The following is a 17,347-nucleotide window of genomic DNA, read 5'->3' as shown; positions in this document are numbered from 1 at the left end:
CCAGGTGAGGCAAACTAAATGTAGATATTTGGGCAAAATATTCACCACCATTACCCCCTTCATGCAGTGCCTATAGGCAGTGCCTACATCTGGCAAATGATGCCAACCATTTGCCAGTAACATAGAGGTCCTGTGCAAAGACACTACTTTTGCATAGAAAAGGGAGGCACCGTAGCACAGTGGTAGCATTGTTGCTTCACAGTGCCAGGGACCCGGGTTCGATTCCTGGTTTGGGTCACTATATTTGCGAAGTCTGCACGTTCTCCTCGTATCTGCATGGGTTTCCTGCGGGTGCTCCGGTTTCCTCCCACAAGTCCCGAAAGACTTGCTTGTCAGGTGAATTGGACATTCTGAATTCTCCCCAGTGTACCCAAACAGGCGCTGGAGTGTGGCGACTCTGGGATTTTCACAGTAACTTCATTGCAGTGTTAATGTAAGCCTACTTGTGACACTAATAAAGATTATTATTATTATTAAATTATGCCAGCTTTTTCAGCCATACTTATCACATTGCTTTCCAGCCTTACTCTGCCACTCAATCCTTTCCCTGTTATTCAATTGGATCATCTCCATGAGCTTCCAATCAGTGATAGCTCCATTAATATGAATTGGAGATCGGTACTTCAGTACTCCTGAAAGTGGTCGCTGAGCATGTAATTGGCTGAAACTGTGGTTTTTGATTAAGGAAGATGACGAGCATGGAAGCAGGGTGTAAAAGTGAACATCCAAACTAGTCTGACTATTTTCCCAACTGTTAACATGAAGTGACAAGTGAGGTTTGTTGCACCATTGTCTTTTGCTTGTCTGCTGATTCATACACCATTTACTATAGTCCCATGATTAAAATGCCAGCATGTCTGCTATAAATACTGAGGACTTTTTAAGTAAGAAAAACCCTTACAAGGTAAAATAAAAAGTGCTCTTAGTTTTCAGAGTTTAAAAACAATTGGTGCGATCTAACTAAATGGGAACAAAGTCCCATAGCGAGCACATTTAGCCAGGAGTTTCCTGCGCTATAAAACCAAACTCGCTTAAGATGAGGGCCTAAGCGAGGAACACGTGGGCGGGGTCATACAGAGCCCCGTTTCGTGCACTGAGGAGCTCTGCTCGCCGGAACTCCTCAATGTAGCGAGAGATCGGGACGCCATTTAAGAACGACCCCAAAGCCATCCCTGACCCCTCCCCCCAAGCCCCAACACACTGTGGGAGGGTGTTCAGGTGGAACTGCCAGCTAGCAGGGGCACTGCCAAGCTGGCATTTTTCCCGTGACGGGGATCGGGCAGGACGGTGCCCTGCGTGGGTGCAAGGGGGCCTGAGGACCCCCTTGTAGGTGAGTTGGGACTTTGGACTGGTTCAGGGGTCACGGGGGGGGGGGGGCCTGAGAGATCAGGATGCCATTTAAAAATGGCTCCCGATCTCCTTCTGCACTGAGGATTTCTGTCGAGCGGAGCGCCTCACTGCAGAAACTGGGACTAGGTCGGCCTCGCCAGGGAGTTCCCCGCTGAGGCCCCAAATCTACCCGGATGGGAATAGAGTCCTGTTCAATATCGTAGTGTTTCTTGGCTCTCAGAGCGCCGGGAAACACCCGGCTTAATGCGCCTGTAATGGGATTCTGTTCCCATTTGGATAGATCGTGCCGTCAGAGACAGATATTTAAGGAAATATTTCATAACTTTCAATAGATACATTCCAGGGAGAAGGAAAGACCCTAGAAGAAGGATGTACCACCCATGGCTGATTAAAGAAGTTAAAGATGGCATAAAGTTGAAAGAAACTGTGTACAATTTTACAAAGGTTAGTGGTAGGCCAGGAGATTGGACAGAATTTAAAAACCAGTAATGAATAACTAAAACATAATGAGGAAGAAATTAGCATCTGAGAGAAATCTAGCTAGAAATGTATAAGCAGATGGTCGATTAGCATCGGTGCTGCAGGGAATGAGAATAGGGAATTAATAATGGGGAAATAAGGAAATGGCGGAAGCATTGAACAGATTTTTGTGAATATCTACACTGTAGGTGACAAAAATAACGACCAGAAATACTTGTAAATCAAGAAGTGGAAGGGAGGGAGGAACTGAAAGCATCTGCAATCACCAGGGAAAGGGTACCAAGAAAACTTTTAGAACAAGAGGCGGTCACAGGACTTGATGGCTTGCATCCTTAAAGTAGTGGTTGCGCATTGGTTTAAATTTTGAAAAATTTGTTAGATTCCGGAAAGGTCGCATCAGATTGGAAAACAGTGAATGTAACTCCTCTATTCAAGAAACAAAGAAGATGGAAAGCAGGAAAAGCAGGCCAGTTTGCCTAACATCTGTCATAGGGAAAGTGCTAGAATCTATTGTGAAGGAGGTTATAACAGGGCATTTGAAAATCTTAATGCAATCACACAGACTCAAGAGTTTTGTGAATCATAGAATTCATAAAATTTACAATGCCGAAGGAGGCCATTCGGCCCATCGAATCTGCACCGGCTCTTTGAAAGAGCACCCTATCCAAGCCCACACCACCACCCTGTCCCCATAACCCAGCAACCCCACCCAACACTAAGGACAATTTATTATGGCCAATCCACCTAACCTGCACATCTTTGGACTGTGGGAGGAAACCGGAGCACCCGGAGGAAACCCACGCACACACGGGGTGAACGTGCCGACTCCGCACAGACAATGACCCAAGCCGGGAATCGAACCTGGGAACCTGGAGCTGTGAAGCATTTGTGCTAACCACCATGCTACCGTGCTGCCCATGTTTGACTAATTTATTACTGCTTAAGGAAGTAACAAGCAATGTGGATAAAGGGAAATCTTTAGATGTGATAGATTTCCGAAAGGCATTTGTAAGGTGCAGCATTAAAGGTTATTACACAAAATAAGAGATCATGGTATAAGGGGTAACATATTAGCGTGGATAGAGGATGGGTTAGCTAACATAAAGCAGAGAGTCGGGATAAGTGGGTCATTTCGTGTTGGCAAGTTATAACAAGTGGAGTACCACAGGGATTAGGTCTACAGACTATATCATGATTTGGATAAAGGGGCTGAATGTACAGTTGCTAAATTTGCTGATGGTACGCAGATAAGTAGAAGAGTAAGTTGTGAAGAGAACATGAAGAGTCTGCAAAAAGATATATCTAGGTGAAATGAGTGGGTACAAATTTGGCAGATGGAACATAATATAGAAATTTGTGACCTTGTCCAATTTGGAAGGAAGCATATAAAAGTAGCATATAATTTAAATGGAGAGAGTTTTCAGAGGTACAGCAGGATCTGTGTATCCTGGTACATGAATCAGAATAATTAAGTTCTCAGGTACAACAAGTGATTAGTAAGGCAAATGGAATGTTTTGTTTATTGCAAGGGGAATTGAATGTAAAAAGAAAGTTTTGCTAAAGTTACACAGGACATTGTTGAAGCCACTTCTGGAGTACTGTACACTTTAGGTCTCCTTACTTAAGAAATGGTAGCAGTTCAGAAAAAGTTCACTCAACTACTTCCTGGGATGAAGGCGTTATTGTATGAGAAAAGGTTGCAAACATTTAGCCTGTTTCCATTGGAGTTTAAAAGAATGACAGATGATCTTATTGAAATCTACGAAATGCTGAGGGGTGCTGAGAGTATGTTTCCCAGTATGGAAAAACTGGAACTAGGGGCATGGTTTAAAAAAAATAAGAGGTCTCCCATTTAAGGTGGTCATGAGGACAGTTTTTTTCGTCAGGGTTGTTAGTCTTTGGATTTTCTCTTAGCCAGTGAGCAGTGGAGGTAGGGTCATTGATTATTTTTAAGGCTGAGTTAGATTAATTCTTGATTTACCAGGGAGTCAAAGAATATAGGGAGTAGATAGAAGACTAGAGCTGAGCCCGCAATCTAGTCAGTCATGGGAGAGCAGGCTCAAGGGGCTGGATGGCCTTCTGATCCTAATTTGTATGTTCATATGAGATATAGGCAGGTTAAGTGAGTGGGTAACAAGGTGGAGTTTAATGGGGAGAGTGAGAACTTATTTACTTTGGTGGTAAGAATCAAAGTGTAAAAGTTTTTTTTAAAAGGTGTTAACGTTTTAAATGTTGATGTTCAGAGAAACTTGGATACATTTGTGCAAGAAACACAAAGTTAGCAGGCAGATACAGCAATTAGGAAGGCCAACAGCATATTAGCTGTTGTGAAGCAATTGAAGAACAAGAGTAAAGAAGTCTTGCTACAGTTGTATAGGGCATGTTGAGACCACACCTGGAGTAAGGTGCACAGTTTTGGTGGCCATATCCATATTTGCCTTGGAGGCAGTACACTGAAGGTTCAGCAGATTGGTTCCTGGAATGAGTGAGTTGTCCTACGATGATAGAATCGTAGACTTTACAGTGCAGAAGGAGGCCATTCGGCCTATTGAGTCTGCACCGGCCCTTGAAAACAACATCCCACTTCAGCCCACGCCTCCACCCTATCCCCGTAACCCAGCAACCCCACCTAACCTTTTTGAACACTTAAGGGGCAATTTAGCATGACCTAGCCACCTCATCACATCTTTGGACTGTGGGAGGAAACTCACGCAAGCCCGGGGAGAACGTGCAAACTCCGTACAGACAGTGACCCATTCCGGAAATCAAACCTGGGACCCTGGAGCTGTGAGGCAACAGTGCTAACCACTGTGTTAATGAGCCGCCCATAATTGAAATTAAGTAGTTCCAAAGGCTTAACCAATTCATGGTATATTACTCCGTAGATATATCCTGCTTCTTAGGATTGTGAAAAGGGCAACTTTAATCACAATTTGATAAAAACGAATGATTAATTTCAGAAAAAAATTAACTTCACCATTAGTATGCATAGTGGAATATGTATAATTATCAAAAGCAACTAGCATTCTTGAGGTTGGATTGTCACTCAAAGGATATCTTTGAAACCTAACCTAAAAGAAGCCTCTAGGACACCATCGCTGGATTTTAAAGCAGACCAAGGCAGGCCAGCAGCACGGTTCAATTCCCGTACCAGCCTCCCCGAACAGGCGCCGGAATGTGGCGACTAGGGGCTTTTCACAGTAACTTCATTGAAGCCTACTTGTGACGATAAGCGATTTTCATTTCATATATTGTAAAGTCGGCTTACACTTTCTATTTTCTTCTTAAGCAGTCACGGTCAAACTCAATCCCATTTAGCAAGTACATCATTCTGGTGTGGCTTATAGAAAGCATCAGTTTAATTGGACATCTGCACTTAATGAATTGCCGCCAAGTATTCTCTATGGTTTTATTGAATTGAAATTAGCTTGTGATTGAAGTACTTTAGCTTTTGTATGTTATTGTTCTCTCCCAGTCTGACACAGAATTCTGGGATAAAATGCAAGATGAATGGGAGGAAATGGCACGTAGGAATTGGATTGCAGGAAGTGACCAGCCTCCAGCAAACACAACCGTCTCCCCACATGAAAAGGTGATTTTAAAAATATGACCTTCACAAAATGTTGCTTTAGAATACATTTTTTGCAACTATCAAATGCTTGGTTATTTGATTCTCTTGTATATTCAAAATATATCTGAAAATGGTGACAATGAATGCACGCAGTATCATATTGAGTTAATATATTGTACAGGACAAAAGTGAGGAAAATCTGGCTGAAAAAAGTGCAAGCTTTTAATGTCATATTACCTCGTTCTTTTTTAAAAATTAAATATATTTATTCAAATTTTCAACAAAACACTCCAAACAGAAAAGGAATAAAGCACAAAACAAGCAAAAATTATACATGGGATTTCCAACAAAATACAGTATCCGCATTTAACAAGTAAACACGACAGTAAGGAAAACGCCCCACTCTAATCTAAAAAAAAAGAATAACCAACCGCGCCCCCCTCCTCTCTCTCTCTCTCTCTCTCTCCCCCTCGCTCCCCCCCCCCCCCCCCCCCCCCCCCCCCGGGTTGCTGCTGCTGTTGACCTCCACCTACCGTTTCACGAGAAAGTCTAGGAACGGTTGCCACCGCCTGGAGAACCCCTGCACAGACCCTCGCAAGGAAAACTTTATCCTTTCCAGCTTGATGAACCCTGCCATATCGTTAATCCAAGCTTCCACGTTTGGGGGCTTCGCATCCCTCCACATTAGTAGGATCCTCCGCCGGGCTACCAGGGACGCAAAGACCAGAACACCGGCCTCCTTCGGCTCCTGCACTAACGGCTCGTCCGATACCCCGAATAATGCTATCCCCCAGTTCGTCTTGACCCGGGTGTTCACCTCGTAAAGCCCCTCCAGTGCCGGGCACGTCCAGAACATATGGCCGTGATTTGTCGGGCTCCCTGAGCACCTCACACACCTGTCCTCCACCCCAAAAAAAACCTACTCATCCTCGCCCCCGTCATATGCCCTATGAACAACTTTGTACTGTATTAGGCTGAGCCTGGCGCAAGAGGAGGAGGAATTAACCCTCAGGGCATCAGCCCACAGATCCTCATCCAGCTCCTCCCTGAGCTCCTCCTCCCACCTGCCCTTTAACTCCTCCACCGAGGCCTCCTCCACTTCCTGCAGTTCCTGATAGATCGCCGAGACCTTGCCTTCTCCAACCCATACGCCTGTCCTGAATCCTTCGTGCTGGGAGCAGCGGAAATTCCCTCATCTGCCGTCTCATAAACGCCCTAACTTGCATGTACCTAATAGCATTCCCGGGAGGTAACCCAAATTTCTTCTCTAGCGCCCCTAGGCTCGCAAAAGTCCCATCGATGAATAGGTCCCCCATTCTTTTAATCCCTGCCCGATGCCAGCTCAGAAACCCCCATCCATCCTACCCAGAACAAACCTGTGGTTCTCTTGTATCGGGGACCAGACCGAGGCCCCCACCTCGCCCCTATGTCGCCTCCACTGCCCCCAGTTCTTCAGAGTTGCCGCCACCACTGGACTCATGGTGTACCTTGTCGGCGGGAGCGGCAACGGTGCCGTCACCAGTGCCCCCAGACTCGTGTATGCACAAGACGCCACCTCTCGCCTCTTCCACGCCGCCCCCTCTCCCTCCATTACCCATTTACGGATCATCGCCACATTACCTGCCCAATAATAGCCACATAGATTTGGCAGTGCCAGCCCCCCCTCTGTCCCTGCTACACTCCAAAAATACCCTCTTCACCCTCGGGGTCTTATTCGACCATACAAATCCCATAATGTTCCTGCTTACCCGTTTAAAAAAAGCCTTGGGGATTAGGATGGACAGGCACTGGAACACAAACAGGAACCTCGGGAGGACCATCATCTTGACCGACTGCACCCTACCTGCCAGGGAGAGTGGCAGCATATCCCATCTCTTGAAAGCCTCCTCCATCTGTTCCACCAACCGTGCCAAATTGAGCTTATGCAGGGCCTCCCAGTTCCAAGCTACCTGGATCCCCAGGTAGCGAAAGCTCCTCACCACCCTCTTCAGCGGTAGCTCGTCTATCCCCCTTCCCTGGTCCCCCGCATGCACCACAAAGAGCTCACTCTTCCCCACGTTGAGCTTATAACCCGAAAAGTCCCCAAGGATCCGCCTAACCTCCACCATCCCCTCCACTGGGTCTGCAACAGAGAACAGGTCACCAGCATATAACGACACCAGGTGTTCCTCCCCCCTCTCCCCCCCACCCCGGACCAATCCCCTCCAGCTCCTAGACTCCCTCAGTGCCATGGCCAGTGGCTCAATTGCCAATGCAAACAACAAGGGGGAAAAGGGGCACCCCTGCCCCGTCCCGCGGTACAACCTAAAGTTCTCCAACCTCCGCCGGTTCGTAGCCACACTCGCCACTGGGACCCTGTATAACAGCCTGACCCACCTTATGAACCCTTCCCCGAACCCAAACCTCCTAAGCACTTCCCAGAGATACTCCCACTCCACCCGATCGAAGGCCGTCTCCGCATTCATGGCCGCCACTACCTCCGCTTCCCCCTCCACCGAGGGCATCATGATCACATTTAAGAGTCTCCGCGCATTCGTATTTAACTGCCTGCCCTTCACAAACCCCGTCTGGTCCTCATGGATCACCCCTGGGACACCTCGTAGCCAGAACCTTCGCCAATAACTTAGCGTCTACATTGAGGAGTGAAATCGGCCTATACGATCCACATTGCAATGGATCCTTGTCACGCTTCAAAATCAGCGAGATCAGTGCCTGGGACATTTTCGGGGGCAGGGTCCCCTCCTCCATCGCCTCATTAAAAGTTCTCACCAGCAATGGGCCCAGCAGGTCCACATACTTTCTGGAAAATTCATCCCTTAACCAGCTCCTCTAGCCTAATCGGCACCTCCAAACCAGCCACCTGCTCCTCCTCCACCCTAGGGAACCTCAGTTGATCCAAGAATCGCCGCATCTCTCCCCCCCCCCCCCCCCCCCCCCCTCCAGGGGCTCAGACCCATACAGATCCCCATAGAATTCCCTAAATACCTCGTTTATTCTCACCGCACTCCGCACCGTGTTCCCCCCTCTATCTCTAATTCCACCAATCTCCCTCGCTGCCTCCCTCTTACGAAGCTGATGTGCCAGCATCCGGCTCGCCTTCTCTCCATACTCATATACCGCCCCCACTGCATTTTCCTCCACTGCGCCTCTGCTTTTCCCGTGGTCAATAGATCAAATTCCATTTGGAGGTTTCGTCGCTCCCTAAGCAGCCCCTCCTCGGGGGCCTCTGCATAGCTCCTGTCCACCCTTAATATCTCCCTCACCAATCTCTCCCTTTCCCTCCTCTCTCTCTTCTCCCTATGGGCCCTAATGGAAATTAGCTCTCCCCTAACGACCGCCTTCAAAGCCTCCCAGACTATCCCCACCTACACCTCTCCATTATCATTGGCCTCCATGTATCTTTGAATACACCCCTGGATCCGCCCGCGCACCTCCTCATCTGCCAACAGTCCCACATCGAGGCGCCATAACGGGCGCTGGTCCCTCGCCTCCCCCAACTCCAGCTCCACCCAATGCGGGGCGTGGTCTGAGATGGCTATAGCCGAATATTCCATTCCCTCCACTTTCGGGATTAGTGCCCTACACATTATAAAGAAATCTATCCGGGAATAGGCTTTATGGACATGGGAGAAAAAAGAAAATTCTCTGTCCACCGGCCTGGCAAACCTCCACGGATCCAACCCCCCAAAAAAAATCTGGTCCATAAACCCCCTGAGCACCTTGGCCGCAGTCGGCCTCTTACCCATCCTGGACCTGGAACGGTCCAGTGCTGGGTCCAGCACCGTGTTGAAGTCCCCCCCATTATCAAGCTCCCTGCCTCCGGATCCGGGATCCGACTCAACATACGTTTCATAAATCGGGCATCATCCCAATTCGGGGCATAGACGTTCACCAGTACCACCCGCATCCCCTGCAACTTACCACTCACTATCACATATCGACCTCCATTATCCACCACAATATTCATCGCCTCAAACGACACCCGCTTCCCCACCAGTATTGCAACCCCTCTATTCTTCGCATCCAGCCCCGAGTGAAAGACTGCCCTACCCATCCCTTTCTCAGCCTGACCTGATCTGCCACCTTCAAGTGTGTCTCCTGACGCATGACCACGTCTGTCTTCAGTCCCTTTAAGTGTGCGAACCCCCGGGCCCTCTTGACCGGCCCATTCAGGTCCCTCACATCAGCCGGATCAGGGGGCTACTCGCCCCCACCCCCCCCTCCGCCGACTAGCCATCCTCTTTTTTAGGCCAGCCATGTGCACGCGCCTCCCGCACCCTCCAGTCCCCAGGCAGCGGACCCCGGCCTCGACTCCCTCTGCTACCTCCAGCTCCCCTTTGGCCAATACAGCAGCAACACAGTTTCCCCCCCCCCCCCCCCCCCCCCCAGCCAGACCACCGTCCAGCCATTCTGCTTCCATCATTACGCTCCCGTAAGTCAGCTGACTCCTGCTGACCCCGGCCACTCCCGCCATTCCAACGACCCCCCAGTGTGGGAATCCCCCCGCCTCCCCCTGCTGATCAATATGTGCTCTCCTCCAGCACCACCCTTCCCCCACCCCAGGCCCCACCCCTCCCTTCTTTAGCGCGGGGAAATGCCCGTGCTTTCCATCCAAGCCGGCCCCATGGCGCAGTTCCTCTTTCTGCGACCTCGCCCCAGCACCCTGACCCCGGGCCTCCAACCCCTCCTTCATCAGCGGGGACCTGCCCCTACAGTACCGGCGCCCACACTCTCACACAGCCCCCACATCATATCCACTCACCCCTTCCCATGTCCCCTCTTCCCAACCCGAAACCAGAAGGACACCCCCACAATACAGTAACCCCCCCCCCCCAACAACAAGCCATCAGTTAGAGACCAACTTTTCAGTCTGAATAAAGGTCCACGCCTCATCTGGCATCTCAAAATAGTGGTGACGTCCTGAAACGTAACCCACAATCGCGCTGGCTGCAGCATTCCAAGCTTCACCCCCTTCCGATGGAAAACCGCCTTCGCCCGATTAAAACCAGCCATCTTCTTGGCCACCTCCGCACTCCAGTCCTGGTAGATACGGATCTCCGTATTCTCCCACCTGCTGCTCCGTTCTTTCTTCGCCCATCTCAGGATGCACTCCCTGTCCATAAAGCGGTGAAACCTCACCACTCCAGCCCTTGGCGGCTCGTTGGCTTTGGGCCTCCTTGCCAGGACTCGATGAGCCCCATCCAGCTCCAGGGGCCTCAGGAAAGCTCCCGCGTCCATCAGCGTGTTGAGCATTGTAACTACATATGTCCCAGCGTCAGACCCCTCCACTCCTTCAGGGAGACCCAGAATCCTAAGATTCTTCCTCCTCGACCTGTTTTCCAGGTCCTCAAACTTTTCCTGCCACTTGTGTAGCGCCTCGTGCGCCTCCACTTTCACCGCCAGGCCCAAAATCTCATCCTCGTTCTCTGAGGCCTTCTGCCGCACCTCTCGAATCGCCGCCCCTTGGGCCTTCTGGGTCTCCACCAGCTTTTCTATCGACGTCTTCATTGGCGCCAGCATTTCTGCTCTCAGCTCCGCAAAGCAGTTTTTGAGGAACTCCTGCTGCTCCCACGACCACTGCGCCCACGCTGCTTGATCTCCACCCGCCGCCATCTTGCTTTTCCTCCGCCACTCTCTTCACTGCTCCAAAACCACTTTTTTGATCGCGCCACTCCATACAGTGCTGGGGGAATCTTACTATCACCTTCCCACACTGGGAACCGTCGTACAAGTGCCGCTGGGGCTCCTCAACAGGGCCCAAAAGTCCGTTCTTGGCGGGAGCTGCCGAACGTGCGACCTAGCTAAGCATGGCCGCAACCGGAAGTCCCAATACCTCATTAATTACATAAGATGGATTCTGATTGTCTGCCTCATATATGAAACAGAACCCAAGTAATGAATAGTGGATTGACGTGAGTACCTGTACTGATGGTGGTGTGCTACAGTTTGCTCATGCTGTCTGAGGTGCTGACAACATGCACTTCGTACATGTATGTTGTAGTCTGGAGCTTATGGATAATGATGGCAGAGGCTCCAATATTCTTTCCATCACAGAGCTGGCCAGGAATCTCTCCCACTGTTACGGAGTCTTTGGAACTCTCTTTCTAGAGCTAAAAAAATTCTTGAATAGCAAGGGGTGATAGGTTATTGGGGGTAGGTGGGAATGTTAAGTCGAGGTTACAATCAGGTCAGCCATAATTTAAAAAAAAAATTTTATTCAAGTTTTTTAATAACAATAACAAATTTTCTCCCCGCAATTTAAAACAAACACGGCGTGTTTCCACGCCAAAACAAAACAAGAAAAGAACTTTCCCCCCAAAATAAATAATAATAAATAGCAATACAAGAAAGAAGAAAATAACATAACAAACCCACCGCCGCAAAACCCCCCCCCCTCCAACTATCGCCAAACCCACCCCCCCTGCCCCCCCCCCCCCAACTATCACCAAACCCCCCCCCCCGGGGTTGCTGCAGAGACCGACCACTCTCTACCCCTTCGTCAGGAAATCGAGAAAGGGCTGCCACCGCCGAAAGAACCCCTGTACCGACCCCCTCAGGGCAAACTTCATCCTCTCCAACTTGAGGAACCCAGCCATGTCGTTGATCCAGGCCTCCGAACTTGGGGGCCGCGTATCCCTCCACTGTAACAGAATCCTGCGCCGGGCTACTAGAGACGCAAAGGCCAGAATGCCGGCCTCTCTCGCCTCCTGCACTCCCGGCTCCGAAGCTACCCCAAAGATCGCGAGCCCCCAGCCCGGCCTGACCCTAGACCCAACCACTTCCGACAAAATCCCTGCCACCCCCTTCCAAAACCCCTCTAGAGCCGGACATGCCCAAAACATATGGGTGTGGTTTGCCGGGCCACCCGAGCCATAATCTTATTGACTGGCAGATCAAGCTCGAAGGGCTGAGTGGCCTACTGCTTCTTGTTCATCTGCACTGCCCGCCATTGGCATGTGTTAGAAGGATTAATTTACAGGTTGATATTTAACCTCTTTGGTCACGTTATGAATGCATCTTCCTTGGCCATCACGTGCTCAGATGGGGCTCAAAACTGGAGCCTCCGGCTCAGAGGCAGCGATACTCCGCACTGCTTTGGAAGAGCTCCACCCGGTAACCAGTTAAAACAGCAAATTAATGAGGGGTGGAAGGAGTCAAACAAATGTTGACTGGATCCTTTTGGAGATCATTAGGAATGAAGCAATTTAATCAATGTAATTATGAATAGTAAGATAACAGTGAATAAATTATATGCAGTATAATGCCTATAAAGCTGTCAGTCAGCAGAACAATTTTGTTCGATAAACAATTCTTATGATTTTCATCATGAGATGATGACTTCAATTGACCTTTGCTACAGGGTTATTATTTTCACACTGACAATCCCTTCAAAGACTGGCCTAATGCATTTGAGGAAGCAATAAAAAAGCAGAAAGAAGGAGATCTGCCCAATGCAGTCTTACTGTTGGAATCAGCAATTTTGCAGGACCCCTATGATGCAGAGGTAGGCTAATGATGTTCAGCAATCATAAGTATATTAAAAAAGTAAAGTATGTTAATAACTGTAGAGGTTTAGGTAATGCATAATGTGTGTCACTGTGTTTTTACAAATATGAGATGTATTTTGCTTGTTCTCAAAGTGGTACGATATATAAGAACATTAGGGGCGGGATTCTCTGGTCCAGCAGCCATGTGTTCCTCGGCTGCCTGCCTTTTGCTGGTAGTGGGGTTTTATCTTCCGACCAATTGTAACTACCCTGCGCTGCCGTGAAACCCGCTGGAGGACCTGCGTTGCTGGCAGGAAAATTGAATCAAAACAATCAGAGTATTCCGGCCTAGATTTCCTATATATGTGGACCTATTATTAACATATAATGTTCAATGCATTCCAATACATTTTTCAATTAAATGAATTATCAGTGTGCAGTTGGGGTAGCTGGAGAACTGTTTTCTTCAATAAAGCATATTGCTTTATTGTTACGAGCAGAAATTAAATGGATTATATGCTAATAAAATCCATTTTATGGATAATAGTTGTAACTGATAGTAATTGTAATATTTGAAAGGGGCTTTCACAAGCAAATCAAACTTTGATATACTGTTAATGGGGCTATGCCCAATGATACAAACAGTTTATAATGCTTTTTCATTGAAAATCTTTGGAACTTTCCGTGAAGTTTGAAACTGATATACAACAATCTGTGTTGTGATGTTAACATGGTTAAACATCCCAAGGTGTTTGTTTTTTAGTAATATAAATACAAAGTCTCTTCACATGGCCCTTCATTAATAGCATTCTAGATGGCAACTGGGGAATGCTTGAGCATCACCAAGGTATGCCTCTTTCTTGGATTTGCCCTGCATTAACCCTCTGTACCCAAGGAACATAAATGCTAATTTTAGCATAATGCACTGACAGTCATATTTTTGGAAACATTGTCAATGTTCTCTGGTAAAAAAAATTAGTATGGAACTGTCCTATAAATGTCCTGTTGTTAATGGGATGGGTTCATGCCACGACATGTGGTAGATAGAGGTTCTCAAAAGGAGTTTTTACCTACAGTTTACAGTGAGGTCACAATTTACATCATTATCCATTTCTCCAGATTCTTCCTGCTCTAAAAATCACAAAATTTGACATCTTCGCTTACATAATCTAGTTCTTTTGAGCTGAAAGTATCTGAGATGATGCTTAAGAATAAAAGAGCGAGTAATGAAGTGATGAGACAGCAGAAATTGCATCACAGGAACACAGGGAAGGTGAAGGTCCAGGGTGGCCTAGATTGTAACTTCCTCATCTTCATCATTTTCCTCATGTTTGTCTTGTCACAGTCAATGTGGAAGAAGTGCAGTCTCCCCTTCATTGTCTTCTTCCTGTTATTTGCGTGAATCTGCAAAAAAGGAGGGTACAAGCTAAGTTCTGAAAAAGAGTCATTTAACATGAAACATAGACCCTGGGCTGGATTCTCTGCCGCGGGATGCTCTGTTTTGCTGGCAACCCGGGGGTTTCCCGATGGCGTGGAGCCGCTCCACTATGAGAAACCCAATTGACCAGCCAGCGTAATAGAGCATCCTGCCGGTGGGGTGAAACAGAAATGAGGTGGGGCAGAGCATCCTACTCCCTGTACAGAGGCTTCCAAACCTGTTGTGCAATTCCAACACATTCTTTTTTTTATTATAGTACAAGCTAAGAGTGGGTGACCATATCTCTCTTGGGATTAAGGAGACAGAGAAGGTTTTTCACAAATGCCACGGCAATTGGGGATGGGCAATAAATGCTGTTTTTTGTCGGCGATGCCCACATCCCATGAACTGAAATTTAAAAACAATGTTGCACGCCATCACAAACCTATTGCACGCATTCTAGCTTACATCTCCCAATACAAGAGCAGAGTTCCTTCCTTCTTATCAGTTTCATGGCATGCACGGTGTAGGGAGTATCTCCTGTTGCGTGGGATGCCCCCTTTGATGCCCTGAATCCCACTTACATTGTGTGCAAAGTTAGCAATTTTGGATTACTTTACAGATATATCGGGACAATGTAATTTGGTGGTATTATCTTGTTGACGCGGAGGAAGAGGTATGAGGACTGTGTTTGCAAGTAGAGAGAAGCAGTGGCGTAGTGGTATTGTCACTGGACTGGTATTCCAGAGACCCAGGATAATCCAATCGACCGGGGCAGATGGTGGAATTTAAATTCAATAAAAAATCTGGAATTAAAAGTCAAATGATGACCATGAAACCATTGTCAATTGCCATAAAAACCCATCTGGTTCACTAATGTCCTTGAGGGAGAAATCTATTGTGCTTACCTGGTCTGGCCTAAACGTGAATCCGGACCCACAGCAATCTGGTTGACTCTTAAATGCCCTCCAGGATCGGCAATAAATGCTGGTCCAGCCAGAGATGGCCACATCCCTCAAACAAATAAAGGGAAAAAAATTAAATTTAGGCAGGTAATTACATGCCACTTTAGGACCCCTTGTTTGTGCTCTTTTTAGCCAGACAGTCATGTGAATATTAAGTTATGCACATCTTTGGACACGAGGAAGCAATTTAGCGTGGTCAATCCACCTAACCTCATTTTTGGAATGATAAGCTCATTAGACAGATTGTTGATCAGCAAGAGAGTCCAGGGATAAGTGGGGGTGGGGGGAGAGGCAGGGGGGCAGACAGCAAGGTGGAGTTGAGGCCACAGTCAGTTCTGCCGTGACCTTATCGAATAGCGGAGACGGCTCGAGAGGCCAAATAGCCTACTCCAAATGACTCCCCGTTCCTGTGTTGTACTTAGTGATCCAAATGCCATCCGACTTCTCTGCCGCTGCCCCAGCCATTGCTGCAAAGAGCTGTTAAACTTGGCTTCTTAAAAGCTAATTTCCCAGCACCCAAAACATTACTTCTCTTTTACATGGATTTATGCTGGCGATCTTCCAGTGGCTATGCAAATAATCTGATACAAAAATTCTGGCAAGTGAAGCTTGAGACCAGAAGCGGCTCCCACACTAGATGCATTGGCTCAAATCCAGCAGAACTACCAAGTGGTATTTCAGAAATTCTGTATATTTTCAACAAATGGTAAAAGAAATCAGCATTAAACATTGCATTGAAAAAGTACCTGCTGGTTTACCTTGCTTCTGTGTATATTTTCTTCCATTTCACTTTTATCAAAAACATTTAATTTATCAATTGGAGAGAGAGTTCAGGAGTTTACTGGGGGTATTCAGACAATTTCTCATGCATTTTAACCACATAAAAAGTACTTGCCATTCACTACATGAAAAAAAACAGTTTTGCTTCAGCCGGGCAAAACATTCTGAAATAAAAGCAGAAGTAGTAAATGTTGGGAACAAACTCAGCAGGTTAGGCAGCATCTGTGTAGAGCGGGAGAAACAGATGCTGTATAACCTGCTCTGTTTTTTCCACTTTCATTTCCAATCCCCAGCATCCACAGTATTCTGCTTTTCAATTAATACATTATGGAAGCTGTTTGTTATTGCAAATAAGAGTAGCAAGTTGGGAAATAGCCCAATTTGTAACAGGTTAGACCTGCTGGAAACATGACTTAGAGAATTTACACTGCATGGAATCATAGTAAAGTTACAGGACAGAAGGAGGCCTTTTGGCCCATCTTGTCCATGCAAGCTTGAGGTGCCCTTTCTAATCCCACCTTCCTGCATCCCATCCATAGCCCTGTATCGTACAGCACTTAAGCAGGTCCTTGTACTTTTGAAAAGATTTTATGGTCTCTGCCTCCACCACCAACTTGGGCAGCAAATTCCAGACTCCCACTACCCTCTGTGTAAAAAAACCTTCTCCTCGTGTTCCCTCTACACCATCTGCCACTTGTCTTGAATATATGTCCTCTGGTTCTAGAATTCTCCACCAAGGGAAACAATTTTATCCTGTCTACTCTATCTCTACCCCTGATAATTTTGTACACCAGTGTTGAAACACTGGGCGTGATCCAAGGGCCATTCTACGCCCTGAAGTCAGCTCACCGTGGCGCAGCGTGGCCAATAAATGCCGGGATACTCCGCTCCTGGGATCTACGCGGCTCGCAATGCCTCGCAAGATCTAACGCGATCCCACCCATTGTGGGCAGGATCACTTTTTGGCAAATCTGCAAATGAGAAAGAGACCGTTAGACTCACTCTAATGTGCAGATTCTAAAGGGACCTGAGACTTTGGGATTCATCCCCTTCGCCTCTGAGACTTCAGGTGAGTGCTCTCAGAATTAGTCCCCAAAAATGGGGACCAGACAGAATGGCACTCATGGGGCTCTCCAAGGGGATCAGAGGCCCCCAGCAGGATCCCCTTTGGGCAGGGTGGTGCGAACTGCTGGTGTCAACTGGCATAGGTGGTGATCGATGCCAACTGGCATAGATGGTGATAGGTTGGCTCTGTCAAGGTGCTAAGCTGGTATTTTCTGTGTACACGCGATCAGGC

General features: G+C 47.6%; 1 protein-coding gene across 3 annotated transcripts in view; it reads left to right on the top strand.

Annotated features, from left to right (window-relative positions):
- The window catches only part of pex5la (peroxisomal biogenesis factor 5-like a), a 235,196-nt gene that overhangs the window by 178,848 nt on the left and 39,001 nt on the right, over positions 1 to 17,347 (top strand). For all 3 annotated transcript variants that reach the window (XM_038816591.1, XM_038816590.1, XM_038816592.1), the window contains 2 exons: positions 5,306 to 5,422; positions 12,762 to 12,905. In XM_038816591.1, coding sequence (XP_038672519.1) covers positions 5,306 to 5,422; positions 12,762 to 12,905 — 261 coding nt within the window. The remainder of the gene's footprint in view (positions 1 to 5,305; positions 5,423 to 12,761; positions 12,906 to 17,347) is intronic.

This window comes from Scyliorhinus canicula, chromosome 13, assembly GCF_902713615.1.
Source record: "Scyliorhinus canicula chromosome 13, sScyCan1.1, whole genome shotgun sequence".
Classification (NCBI taxonomy): domain Eukaryota; kingdom Metazoa; phylum Chordata; class Chondrichthyes; order Carcharhiniformes; family Scyliorhinidae; genus Scyliorhinus; species Scyliorhinus canicula.
Note: the sequence above shows the minus strand (reverse complement) of the source record. Positions and strands in the feature narration are given on the sequence as shown.